This window comes from Panthera onca, chromosome F1, assembly GCF_046562875.1.
Source record: "Panthera onca isolate mPanOnc1 chromosome F1, mPanOnc1 haplotype 2, whole genome shotgun sequence".
NCBI classification, from domain to species: Eukaryota; Metazoa; Chordata; class Mammalia; order Carnivora; family Felidae; genus Panthera; species Panthera onca.
The window spans coordinates 31,248,094-31,262,425 of NC_138355.1; the positions used below are offsets into that span (position 1 = coordinate 31,248,094).

At 38.9% G+C, this 14,332-nt stretch overlaps 1 protein-coding gene across 3 annotated transcripts in view; it reads right to left on the reverse strand.

Annotated features, from left to right (window-relative positions):
* Positions 1-1,219: 1,219 nt before the first annotated feature.
* KCNK2 (potassium two pore domain channel subfamily K member 2) overlaps positions 1,220-14,332 on the reverse strand; it is a 194,184-nt gene continuing 181,071 nt past the window's right edge. For all 3 annotated transcript variants that reach the window (XM_060643824.3, XM_060643825.3, XM_060643823.3), the window contains exon 7: positions 1,220-3,391. In XM_060643824.3, the coding sequence (XP_060499807.1) occupies positions 3,074-3,391 (318 nt within the window). In that variant the 3' untranslated portion in view covers positions 1,220-3,073. The remainder of the gene's footprint in view (positions 3,392-14,332) is intronic.

Genomic DNA, 14,332 nt, shown 5'->3' on the forward strand with positions numbered 1-14,332 from the left:
TTTGTTTGTTTGTTTTGGTATTCCATCTGAAATTTCACTTAGTCTGCTTGAACGTCTAGCCTTAAGAATCAAAGAATTCTACACATTTTTTACACAAAGGAGGGATTTAGTCTTCTTGTGTATCACATGCTCCTTAGAATTTGAGAAAGAAAGAAAGCCCTACAAACACACTGCTCCCACCTTTTTGATGGCTAAGACACAAATTATTCAGTTCCCTCCTGGCTTTAGAAGTTTCACTATTTCCTGTATTACAAGAGTGAAGTGTTATTGAAAAAAGGGTGTGTGACATAGATTTGTATGAGAAATTGAAAGAACTCCAAAATAATCACTTTTACATTTAATAGCTATAAGGTAGAGGATTCTTGTCTAGAATCCATGTCTAAGATTTCATATCAAAGAGTTCCTGATCCTTGCTGATTCTAGTACTTAATTTTTTCCTCCGATATTCTTCAGGGCAAAACTCACTCAAACTGGTCTATTGGAAAAAAAAAAATTCACTAGAAGATTCTAGACTATGTTAAAACCTTTATCAATGTTCTTTCCACAGTAAACAAAGTAATTTTAAATTTACATATTAAGTAAACAAAGCTTGAGGAAATAAAATTGATAAAATACACACTTTTTCTTAGATTTTCCCCAATTTTGAGGATAATGTTGGGAACGAGTTTTAAGCTATTTACTGAGCATCAAGGTGCATGGGTATGAATAAATAATATATTTATGTAAGACACTGATAAGGTATGTTCAAATATTTGGGGCATGAGGTTTAGAAATTTAGTTGGCAACTGCTTTCTTTAGGCTTCAACACTGCCAGGATTTTTTATTGTTTTGTTTTGTTTTGTTTTGTTTTTTCCTTAGAAAAAAATATTCAGGTGCCTGTTTCTGGCATTCAGATTAACTCAGTGTCAAGACAGGGTCTAACAGTGATAAAATAAGCTATTGATATGTCATGATTTAACAGAAACAATCTTGAATTTATATGCAATTTAAAATACCCTATTTCAAAAGTGCAATTTCAGGATGTTTACTTTCGATTAACAGTCACCAAGAAGAACATTCTGTATTTGCCAAGGGTAGTAATACTGCATCAGAAATATTTCTTGAATATTATGAATGAAGGAGCCACAGAAAACTCAGCATGAAAAGTGACGTCCTGGAGTTCTACTCAGCTAGAATCCCTTCTGCATTCTCAGCAGCAAGCAGGACACTCAGAAAATGCTGACTTTAATTACAAACTTTATTTGTCAATACAATTCACAGTTTATACATGGTGCATTCCACCATATGAACTTTCAGAACAGTTATTGAGGAGATGAGTGTAGCTTTCTTTCTAAAAGAGCCTGACTGTCTAAAATTTTGGTTAGAATTTTTTAAGTTTATAAAAGTACCTTCAACAAGTTTACATAATATTTACATGTCTAGCTTAAATTTAAATTTTGGAAAATAAGCATCTATTTAGATGTTTTTTTTTTAAAGATCCTGTTTATTTTTTCAGACCCTAATCTGAATGCTACTTATTCAGATATTTCCACCACTGTCACTCCCCAGAATAAAAGAAATGTTTTGTAATTGTATTTGGGGAAATCATCTTTCTGCATTTTAAAAATTATATATACAATGTACAGCAGATCTAAGTATGAAAATAAACGAGAGTAGCAATCTACTAGGTGCCTGTAATGAGTTTTTTCTGAATCTTGGAAACATCCAAAGAGTTACAGGATATAAAATTCAACTAAAAAGGGTTATCAGCATTTTCTATCTAAAAAAAAAAAAAAAGCTCCCAAGATTTAAATTGTGCTATAACAGCTTTTCTCTAATGTCAAAGATGAATTATGTCTGCAATCTGCATTTTTTTCCATGTGCAATATATCACAGTGATCCCAGTTTCCACTTCTCTCAAACTCAGTCGCAGCTCCAGAGGGACACCCACACAAGGCTAGGCTGTGCCCAACTCCAGCTACAGCGTCACCTCCCCTGTCTGGCGAAAGTCACCCAGGGAAAGAAAATCGTGTAAGCCTTCCACGTCAAAAAGCAAATAGGTGCTGGCAGTATAATGTTTATTAGCAAATGCCTCGTAACACATTATCGTGCTATCTTCTTTCACACCAATTGTCTTAAATCACCTCCAATACTATCCATGTCTGACAGCTTTCTCCTATCAGATCATATATATATATATATATTTTCTTCCACCTTTAAAAAATGTAGTTATTAAATGATAAATTCCAAATACTGCCAGGAAAAAAGGGACTGTTTTGGAGCCGCCAATTTTACCGGCCTGGAAATAATTACACTGTGTGTATGTACCACTGGTACCTGAGTCAAATAAATACTCAGAGGGACCATCTGTGCACCTCATTTCTTTGCAGTGCCTTTAACGCTAGAATTTCTGAGTGTTGCTTCAATGTCCATCTAATGTGGCATCTATTCCTTCTTCGGGCATCATCACTTCATTTTACACACTGTTTCCAGCAAGGTATGGTATTCAAACGGGAGTTGTGGGATAAAGGGCTGCAGAGGTGAGCCTAGGGGTAGGGCGGGGAAGGAGAAACCATACATTAGCTAGAGGGGTTCTGTTTCTTCGTAAGATAAGGCACTGACAGAAAATTTCTTAGGTAAAAGGCTGCATAAGAATCTCTTGCCATTTACAAAAAGAAATGTTGTCATCCATAAATGGTCCATATCTAGGCTCAGTTAGGTAGACCCTGAAAAGTTAAGGACTGATCCCTCAAAGCTACATTATTACCAGAAACAATTATAATTCATTCTGAGGCCTTATGGCACATTAGGAAAAGAGGGAGGAAAACAGTCTGGGCACAGAAAGGCATCAGACATTGCTTGTTTTATTCCACTTGTCTAAGAACGTGGACCGTTCAACAAGCGTCATCAAAAAGATAGTGCTGGCTCAGGATTCCAAATTCTCTTGATGGTTGATGACCATGATGGGTGTTATCTATTTTGTTTCCCCCTTTGGAGCTCATGCACAATTTAAAAAATGCTACCAGCAACAGTCATTAAAGAGCATACAGAAGTCCTCACCTATGGCTACGCCTAAGGCTCTTCAAAGAGAGGGCTATTTAATGTTCTCGATCACCGCAATCTCCTCGCCTGCACAGTGGGGCGTCAATCCGTTCAAATAGATACTCTCAGTTTTCAGTAAGGGAGGCAGGACGTCCCTCTCGCTGGCCAGGTGATTCACGGACAGGGTCCTCCTGCACGGGGTCAGCTCTTGGTTGTGGTTCCCGGCGAGTTCCGCCGACAGCTTCCGCTTAATGGAGGTGGCGCGCTGGAACTTGTCGTAGATCTCCACGCTCAGGCGCCTCCTGGTCTCCTTGAACTCGGCGGTGACGTTTGCCGTCCACTCAGCGGCGTGGGCTCGGAACTCTCCCACCTGGAGCACGCACGCGGAGAAAACACAGAGAGACACCAACACGACAGTCAGCATTTTGTGTGCCTTCTCTCTCGAGCGTTTTATTGTGTTTTAAAAAGGAGATCGGAGCCTTTCGAAATACCGGAGGTCTGAGGATTGGTGTAATTACGCACGCGGTGCAGCGTGAGGCTCCTTTTGACATAGATACGGCCCTACAAATTAATCCGTGAACTTAAACCCTCCAAACCGAATTGTATTAGAGGTGCTAGATGTGCCTCTGTCACTGAAGCTTCTGCAGCTGTAAAAAGGCAGTCTCTAACTTTTTGAGACGCTGTGGGTTATTTTTTCATCTGTAATTTCCATTAGTATTTGAACGTAGAAAAGGCAGTCAGACACCGGTAGGAGCAGCAAGACCGAGTAAAAGCCCAGAATGTGAACCCCGGTGACCTGGTTGGTGCCGGCAGCGATGCTGTGTTTGCTCGGGATGCAAACACAGGTTTGAGAGGGCGGAAGTGGTGTGTGCAAGAACTTTGTGTCCAACCCCACACTGGCGTCATCTGGGAATTCTCTGTTTACTAAATGAGCAGTAAAATATTTTGTTTCTGCTTTCAGGGAAAGCAAAGGAAGGAGAGCCGGCAGGCCCACTTTGAGGCCCATTTGGAGACTAAGTCCAAGGCCTAGTTTCTGAATGAACGTTTGCGGAATTGGGGAAGTTACTCAACCCATCCCAGCCACCGCTTACTCGGGGGTAGGACAGGCATCTTCAGGGCACAACCGTCTCTCTGTATACTGACTGTACTTCCTCCCCCATTCTGATTGTCATTAATGTTTTTACAGAAATGGTCTTACATGAAACACATTGTTTTGCAAATGGCTTTTTTCCCCCACTTAACCAATTTTAGTCATTTGGTCCTAATAGTATCCATTAGTGCTGCCTCACAGTTTGTATCAGCTGATAAAAACAGAGGGGGAGGGGGATGACCACCTCCAGGTCCTGTTCTGTCGCTCACATTCTGTGTGTCCACAGGCAAGCGATTTTTACCTTTTTTGAACTTTAGGTTCCTTATCTATAAAATAAGGGTAATAATGGTTTCATAGGAGAGAGAAGTGATGTGCGTGTGTCTCCTTAAAATATAAAGCACTACAAAATTACTAACTATGGCAGTGAGGCTGGTGATGATATGGCTTGCCAGGGGTACTTTGAGAGCTTAAAGCAGAATACCAGAAACAGACTAAGTGATGCAGAATTGAAAAAATGGGACATTTCTCCCTGGAATGTAATTCACAGTTTCTAAGCATCTGGTGGAGACGTGGTCTGAGGTCTCTTGGGAGGTCTCCCCAGAAATGCAACGGATTACCTAACCCTGGGTTACGTGGAACTTTAAGCCATGAGGCGCTTTGGACACGTTGAAGACATATGTAAACGATACTGCTGAACCGTCGTCCTGGTCAGATGCACTGGGTGATGTATTTCATTAGTCAAAGGAAGGCTAAGGCAAGAGAGTGATTATGTTTATGTTCTGCTCATTTTTACAACTGGGATGATATTTTAAAAACTAATGGTGAATTCAGTATAGAACTCAATAAACATTTACTCATAATAAAAAGGACTGTCCCTATTAACGCGGGTCTATGTCATGGGATTGTGTAAAATTCTGTATATATGTATAGTGCCTACTATGTGCTGGATGGTGCTCTTTCGAAAGTGTTAACTTACTTAATCACCTTGAGGATGGTTCTTTCCCCCATTTGACAGAAGAAACTGAGGCTAGAGAGGTTAAAACACTTAAGACACACAGTAAATATGTGCTGAAGCCAGAATTCAAACTTGGAGGCCTAGCTCCACCATATTATTCTGCCTTGCCAGTAAAATATATATATTTTTTAATTTTTGTAATGTTTATTTATTTTTGAGAGACAGACAGAGTGTGAGTGGGGGAGGGGCAGAGAGAGAAGGAGACACAGAATCCGAAGCAGGCTCCAGGCTCTGAGCTGTCAGCACAGAGCCCGAGGCGGGGCTTGAACTCCTGAACTACTAGATCGTGACCTGAGCTGAAGTTGGACACTTAACTGACTGAGCCACCCAGGTGCCCTGCCAGTAAAATCTTATTAATTCTAAGGACTAAACGTCTTTTGGAGGAGCATAAGGCAAATTCACATCGTATGGAAATCTATTCCATTGGCAGTTTATATATTAGGGTGAGGATAGTCTGTCACGGTTTCCTAAAGATACTGGGAGAATAAAAGTTTTTCCAGTTCCCGCTCTAGGGCTACTTATGTAAACCAACAGTGGTATCTGTTTCCTCTCTACTGTGCCCTGATTTTTCTATTATTCTTCACGATACTGGACTTGAGGAATGTAGCCACTCAAACTCAAAACTTGAAAGTAAGGAGGAAGAAAAAGAGAAAAATAAAAGAGAGTCCCTCAAAAACCAAACCAAGGTCATCAAAATAATTAGTTATTCCTGTTTCTTAAAAAAATATCCTGAACTTACAGAATTGTCTATAGCAATATAGTCATTATTGATCAAATAACAGTATCCTATAGTCCCGTTTCTGTTAATAAGGATGAAACTGTATATTGAAACTCTAAAGGTGCTCTTTTGTTTCCAAAGAAATTAGAATGTCACATTTATATAAGTAAAATTTTTCTTGATTGAAATGTTAATGCTTGTGGTGTTCTGGAGAATTACAATGAATCCTTATGCACTAAAACATTTTTTGTCTCATTGGATTTTTATAAAAATCTTTCAATCACTTAATCAAATAGGATCTCATCTGCCTAAAACTAAGCAGTCTACACTACTTAGTAACGAAGCAGAGGACCCAAAACGAGCAAAAATAGCTCCTAAAGGATCACAGTGAATGTTCCTGCAGCTTAGGCACTTGACTCAGAGAAGAGGTCTCCCCCCAGATTCCATGTGTCCCGGATTTGTACACGGGATTTGTACACGGGAATGGCAGACCAGTCATGTTTTGGAAACCAAGCTCCAATAAGAAGAGTGTGCCTCCTGGTTGACTCTGATGGGATAATCCTGTTCCTTTCAGGAGAAAGATACAGCCAGGTCTATTCATAGTAAACATTCAAAGTATGTGTCCTCAAACTTTTTAGACTTTGTAGAGTCTCCTCACCATTCTAAGAATGGTTCTCAAAGTGAAGAACATCATTTAAATAAAATCCCCTTTAAATCTAAGTAAAAATCAAAATTCACCATTTTGTGTGACAATACCTGACTAGGCTATCCCAGAGCCTGGCTGCAACATCATTATGTATATAACATTTAAGGTTAAAGAAGGGTTAGTGCTTTTATTTTAGAAGAATCACCAATATCTTTGTCTGCCACTATGAACACTTGCTAAGCATCTAATAGCTTTTCAGGGTAGCAAAATCTCATGATTACAGAGGTCCAGTATTTGCCTCTTCAGTAGTGGTTCCAAGCCCTAGAATCTTCAGGTTCTCTAAAGTATCTGAAATAATACCAAGGAGGCCCTTGATATGGTAGCAACATAATTTAAAACCAAGCACTTGCCATATTTCAACTTCTTTCAGGGCAATTTACCTAAATCACATAAGATTGACAGGATGGCCTAAGAAAGATGAAAGTTCACTACTTTAGAAACTTGCAATTTATGAAGTTCTCAGGAAGCTCATTTGTAATCATAAGGAGTATTTATCACTCCATTGACTCTAAATCAACCAACGACATGGCAGATTCTTTGAGGGTAAAGATCACTGGCCAATTTCTTACCAAGCTCACCCTTTCTTCCCCCTTCACATTGCAGCTTCTGGGGCAATGCTTCGAATAGAGTAATTTAAAGTTTAGTTTTCTCAATCTAGATGGTAAGCGTAATGACAGAAACTATGCATCCTATTTATTTCTTCTTCTCATAAAAGTGCCCAACATGGTAATTTGAACAAACTAGACTCCTGGATGCTTTCTGACCGACTAGTGAGAAATCTGTGGCTGCTGACTGACACAGCCCTCTTCCTGAATACAGACACTCTCAGGGACTCGCCTATGAAGCTGCTATTTGCATAAGTTCTAGATCAGTGTGTGTTGGTACAGCCTGAAGAGAAAGCAATTTATAAATCAATTTTACTAATCACTAAAATGTTCATATCCTTTGATGAAAGTCAATTCATAGAAATTTATCCTGGACAAGAATTTTTGCCAAAGGGAAAAAATACGTATGGAGATATTCTCTGAACTATACTTTGAATTGCACAATAATATTGAGATTAGTAAAGGTCATTTAAGAAGCCAGTGTTCATGAGAAGTCCTCAGCTTGAGAAACTATTTTCTCTTATTATCTTGTGTTGAGTAAAGTGATGAAGAAAGTAAAATTATGTCTCTATTTTGATTACAACTATGTAGAATAATGAATGTATATAGGCAAGGGTAGTAGAAACAACAGTATGTAAAAATGGCAACTGTAGATTTCAACAGTCCCATATTGAATGCTTATTATGAAACAGATCCTGGGCTTACTGCTGACTTTCTTGAGTTGCAGAAATTTTTGAGTAGTTTTTTTTTTTCCTTTTAAATCTCCCCTTACTGATGTTATAGTGCTACCTGTGTAGATTCAGTGTCTAGCATACCCAGCCCTGAAAAAAGCTTGTGAGGGCAGAGTTCTCTATGGAATGCTTTTTATTTGCTCAACACATGTACCAGAATTGGATTGCAGTTGCCACTGGGAGTTTTTCTCAGCCAGACATCAAAGAAAAAAATATACCTTGCAGGAATCTTTAAAGTTACAAAGAAAAAAATGCCTGAGAATCAGTAAGATGTAAAGGCAGCCTCCAGAAGGGGAGAAAATATTTGCCAATCCTATTATCTGATAAGAGGTTGATATCCAAACTATATAAAGAACTCCTACAACTCAGTAGCAAAAAAACAAGCAATCTGATGAAAATAATAGGCAGAGGATCTGAATAGACATTTTTCCAAAGAAGATACACAGAGCCCCAGCACGTACATGAGGTGTTCAACATCACCCATCATCAGGGAAATGCAATTCAAAACCACCATGAGATATCTGCTCACACCTGTTAGAACAGCGAGTATAAAAAAGATAAGAAGTAACAAGCTTTGGCCAGGATGTGGAGAAAAGGCAACCCTTGTGCACTGTTGGTGGGACTGCAAATTGCTGCAGCCACTCTGAAAAATAGTATGTGGGTTCCTCAAAAAATTAAAAATAGAACTAGCATATGATACAGCAATTCCACTTCTCAGCATTTATCCAAAGAAAACGAAACCACTTGCTCAAAAAGATATACGCACCCTCATGTTCACTGCAGTATTATTTGCAAGAGCCAAGACATGGAAACAACCTAAGTGTCCATCGATGGATGAATGGATAAAGAAACTGTGGTGTATATATAAATATATTCAGTCATAAAAAATGAGATCTTGCCATTTGCAACAACATAGATGGAACTTGAAGGCATTATGCTAAGTGAAATAAGTCAGAGGAAGACAAATATCATATAATCATATGATCTCATTCACATGTGGAATCTTACACACACACACATACACACACACACACACACACACCAAGCTCACAGATAACAGAAGAGACTGGTGGTTGCCATAGGCAGGAATAGCAGGGTGGGCAAAATGGGTGCAAGGAGTTAAAATGTACAAACTTCCAGTTATAAATAAGTCATGGGGATATAATGTACAGCATGGCAACTATAATTAATAACACCATACTGCATATTTGAAAGTTGCTAAGAGAGTAGATCTTAAGAATTCTCACCAATAAGATTAAAAAATTCTGTAACTATGTATGGTGATGGACTGGTGGTGATCATTTTGCAATATATACAAATACTGAATCGTTATTTAGTATACATGAAAGTAATGTCATGTTGTATGTCAATTATACCTCAAATAAAGAAATTAAAAAATAAAATATTCTTAAAAAGACGGAGAATGTTTGAATCACTACTTCTGAATCTTTACCTTGTTTACTAAAGTATCATCCATTACACTTTACATCTAGGTGTGATGACTTTCATATTTATTAGTGATTTCACTTCTGAAAGTTTCCTTATCTCTACCCCAGGTCAGTCTTCACCAGAATAGTCTTTCCTGGTAACAGAAAGTGTAATGACCTAAAGAGAATGGTCAGTGTTCTAAGTTTGAAATTTTTTTTTTTTAATTTCAGGTCTTTTAAATGTTTGGTCTTTATCAACTGCATTTCTAAGGTTATTTTCCTTCAAGCAACTCTGCAAAATACCAGCTACATGTTTTTTTTATTTTATTTTTTTTTATTTTTCCAAGAGAGTAAAGCTGATTCGTGAGGACCAGTAATGCCTTATACTTTCTTTTCCCTTCTGCTCTGTGTCTGAGCCATGCTTCTGTGACAGGAAGACACAATCCTAGCCTGACTTTTGATAAGAGAATAGATTTCAGGGTGCAGGTGTCCTCTCAACAAGGCAAAAGTCACTGTCTCTTCATCGGCTGGGGTTCCCTGAAAAATTGCTGTTGAATATTAACTAATATGCAAGGGGTTCTACAATTTTATTTTTTAAAAATGTTTATTTATTTTGAGAAGGGGGGAGGGGCAGAGAGAGGAAGAGAGAGAAACCCATGCAGGCTCTGTGCTGTCAGCACAGGGGGCTCTATAATTTTAAACCATGTTGTTCATGAGTCCTGTGTTGTTGTTTTTTTTTTATAAAATTCAACAATCACCATGGGGTTAAATCTTATTTCATTTTAATCTGCTGCTTAATTTATCAAATGAACTTGTGAAATCCCTCCAATTTAGAATGGTTAGAATAATTCTAACCTGAATTATTTATTTACCTTAACTCTCTATTTCACTTTGACCGAACGAGTCTTTAGCCCTTCCATACATTTCCATTAAGCTGGAAAACCTAGCGTTCTCTGCTTTAGCTTTTCACCTAGAATCATAACTATCCTACTTTCCCACCGACCCATTAGCTTTGAAATTCTACAGCATTCTTTATAGAGTTTTTGGTTTTCAGATCATTAATAGTAATAAAAAGTTGCTCAGGTTCTAAATTGTCCATTTCCAAAGATTGAATATCTCAGCGACATTTTTTCCCCAATTACTTGCAGGCAGCTGCTCTAGAGTGGAGATCTGTGGTACAATTTGGAAAGTCGGCAACAGTGGCTCCACTAGTCCTCTGTGTTAAGGTAGCAATTCTAATTTCCTTTCCTTCACATCGCTTTCCACCAGTCATTTCCCTCAAATGACTCCCTTCCATTCTCAGTGCATGAACAAGGCCAATTTTTGCAGTTCTACAATCTTTGCTAGTCAGTTTCTCCCTACAGACCTTACCCTACCTTATCTCTATTTTCTATTCTAATTGGTTTTTTCTTTCCATGTGTGCTCAATTAACTATGAATAATAATCACTCATTATAGGTAAGCCAGTCCCTTTTGTAGAGTCATAACTAGATGAGGAATTTCTATCTGAAACTCTGTAAGGTTTTTGTAAGTTTTTTTCCAATTAACAAAAGCCAACTCAACTACTGGATAATACTTGGAAGAACTTCAACTTTTCTTAAAAAAAAACATTTTTTAGGGGCGCCTGGGTGGCTCCGTCAGTGAAGCGTCCCACTTTTGGTTTCAGCTCAGGCCATGATCTCATAGTTTGTAAGACTGAGTCTCATATCAGGCTCTGAAGGTGCGGAGGCTGCTTGGGATTTTCTCTTTTTCCCTGTGTCTCTGTCCCTCCTGCTCTCACACTCTCTCAAAATAAACTAAAAACCCCCAACATTTTTTAATGTGCAGATCTAACCATTGATTTTTTAAAAGTTTTTGCTTAAGTTTCAGTTAATCCACATAGAGTGTAGTGTTCGTTTAGGTGTACAATATAGTGATTCTACACCTCCAAACAACACCCAGTGCTCATCACAAGTGCCCTCCTTCATCCCCATCACCTATTTCACACCCCCCCCCCCCCCCCCCGCCTCCGGGAACCATCAGTTTGTTCTCTATAGTTAAGTCTGTTTCCTGGTTTGTCTCTCCCTGTCTCTTTTCTTTTTCCCTTGTTCATTGGTTTTGTTCCTTAAATTCCACATGAGTGAAATCATATGGTATTTCTCTTTCTCTGACTGACTTATTTCACTTAGCGTAATACTCTCGCTCCATCACGTTGTTGCAAGTGGCAAGATTTCATTCTTTTTAATGGCTAATATTCAGTTGTACTGCTTTGACATGGTAGGGTAACATGGCCAGGGACCTTTCTCCCTGAAGGATGGCTTCCAAAGAATCTAAAGCCAAGTTGAGCATTTAGGATTTAATGGCCATTTTGTCGTCTTCACCAGGAATAAGACTAAAGAGGTTTTTCTTGTCTTTCTCCAATGCATTTTCCTGCTCTTTGACAGTGGGATGTTAATTTCTTTTTCTCAGTGTTCAAACAATATATCTTAAAGACATGAGGAAAATTAAAAACTAAAAGCAAGTAGCTGAGTTGAAAACTTTCTTCTGGTTAAATTTGTGAAAAAAATTTAAAGACTACTTTGCATTCCAATTTCGGAGGTTGCCTAGCCTGTAATTCTTGACAATTATTATTAATTCATTTTCTGGAGTATTGACATTTCATCGTATTGTTGAACTGCACTGTTAAAAAGACCAAAGTAGTCTCTTTACCAACCAGGATAAAACAAACAAACACAACTGAAAGGATTACTAAGTGTCACGTTATCTTCACGGAATGGCACATGATGTTTTTCTCTGGTTTTCAGTAAAGTATATGTAATATTCATAATGCCTCTTTAATATAAACTGCTTTTTTTAGTTAGCAATTTCACCAGTTCTTTTTTTTTAAAAAATTTAATGTTTATTTTTGAGAGAGAGAGAAAGGGAGAGAGAAAGAAAGAATGAGTGGCAGAAGGGCAGAGAGAGAGGGAGACACAGAATCCGAGGCAGGCTCCAGGCTCTGAGCTGTCAGCACAGAGCCCGACGCGGGGCTTGAACCCACGAACCGTGAGATCATGACCTGAGCCTAAGTTGGATGCTTAACCGACTGAGCCACCCAGGTGCCCTTCTCCAATTCTTAATACCACACAGATTAACATAATTGTGTAAGGATTAAGTACAATAGTTTTAATAAAACAATGTCAAGAAAAATAATAACACTAATATTAATATTATGATTTTAAATATCTTTCTTGTAAAATATTTGCAAGTATTAAATATAATGTTAACTGTTTTAATAAGGTGGGGCTGCAAAATCTACAAAGTCACTTGTAGACTAGACTCAACTTCTTAATTGTTGTGACATACTGGCAGTGTATCACTGAACATTCTTAAAATTCTCCCCTCTGGTCTGGTACTGGAGTTAACTTTTTTTTTTTTAAGTTTATTTATTTTTGGAGAGTCAGAACGCGAGGGGGTGAGGAGCAGAGAGAGAGAGGGAAGATCTCAAGCAGGCTCCATGCCAGCCATCAGCGCAGAGCCCATGCGGGGCTCAAACTTTTGAAACTGTGAGATCATGACCTGAGTGGAAATCAAGAGTGAGGCTTAACAAACTGAGCCACCCATGAGCCCCTGCTACTGTAGTTACTTTAACAGTCTGTATTATGGAGCTCATCCAACCTACAGAACGTTTTATTATACTGTAAAGATAGGGATATTAACGTTTATTTATTTTTGAGACAGAGACAGAGCATGAATGGGGGAGGGTCAGAGAGAGAGAGGGAGACACAGAATCTGAAACAGGCTCCAGGCTCTGAGCGGTCAGCACAGAGCCCGACGCGGGGCTCGAACTCACGGACCGCGAGATCGTGACCTGAGCCGAAGTCGGCTGCTTAACCGACTGAGCCACCCAGGTGCCCCAAGATATGGATATTAAAATTCATGAAACAATATAAAATAATTTATGTACTTTTTTCCAAAATATCACATACGACTCAATTAGCTAGATATTTGTCTGTCACTACAATGTAGAAACTCTGTGATAGGGTGGGGGTGATGGTGGGGAATCCTGTATTTGTTGTTTTCTTAAAGGTATCTCGCTGTGTGAAAAATAACCAGTCAAAAGTGAAAACTGAATGAAAGGGTGATGAAACTTTATAAGCATTCACCACAAAATCAACTCATTACATACTTAATAAAATAAAAGCATTGACTGAGGTTTTCAAAACTCTTTCAAGAAACCTGGATTTGAGAGTAGCTTCCTTATAACAAAAGGGCATTTTATGTTCATATAGAAATACAAGACCTGTCCACTAAAAAAATGCTTTTGCTTCCTTTCATCTTTTGTTTTCCTGATTATTATTTTTAAAAAATTTAATGTTTATTTATCTTTGAGAGAGAGACAGAGAGAGTGGGAGAGGGGCAGAGAGAGAAGACACAGAATCCAATACAGGCTCCAGGCTCTGAGCTGTCAGCATGGGGCTTGAACTCCCAAACCACGAGATCATGACCTGAGCCAAGGTCAGACGCTTAACCCACTGAGCCACCCTGGTGGCTTCCCTTCTTAAGCAGCTCAGCCCTACAGGAATTAGGGGAAGCAGACTAGGGAGTTGGCAGGGTGGTGGCGTTGGGGAAGGGAGCCACAGCGCCTGAGTAGCATGTCAGAGTTAGATCGGCATGAAGGGAGCACCTGCACAAGGGTGGCAGCCAGATATGGGGTGTCAGAGCCAAAGAGGGATGGAGGGCACAACCCACACAAGGGAGGCCCAGAACATAGTGCTGGAGACCAAGCAGGGTGGGGAGGGCACTCCTGAAGGGTTGGGGGTGGGACAGCAGACAGAATAATGAAGAGGTGAGGATTTCACTGTAGAGAAAGGAATTACAAATATAACAAAGCAGAAAATTAGAACGACCTCTTATGTCAGATTGGAACTGGGGGTGTCATTTTTTTCTGCAATTATTTTTAATTTAGGTATAACTGACATATGGTTATATTAATTTCGGGTGTACAATGTAATGATTCGATATTTGTATATATTGCAAAATGATCACCATAGTCCAATTA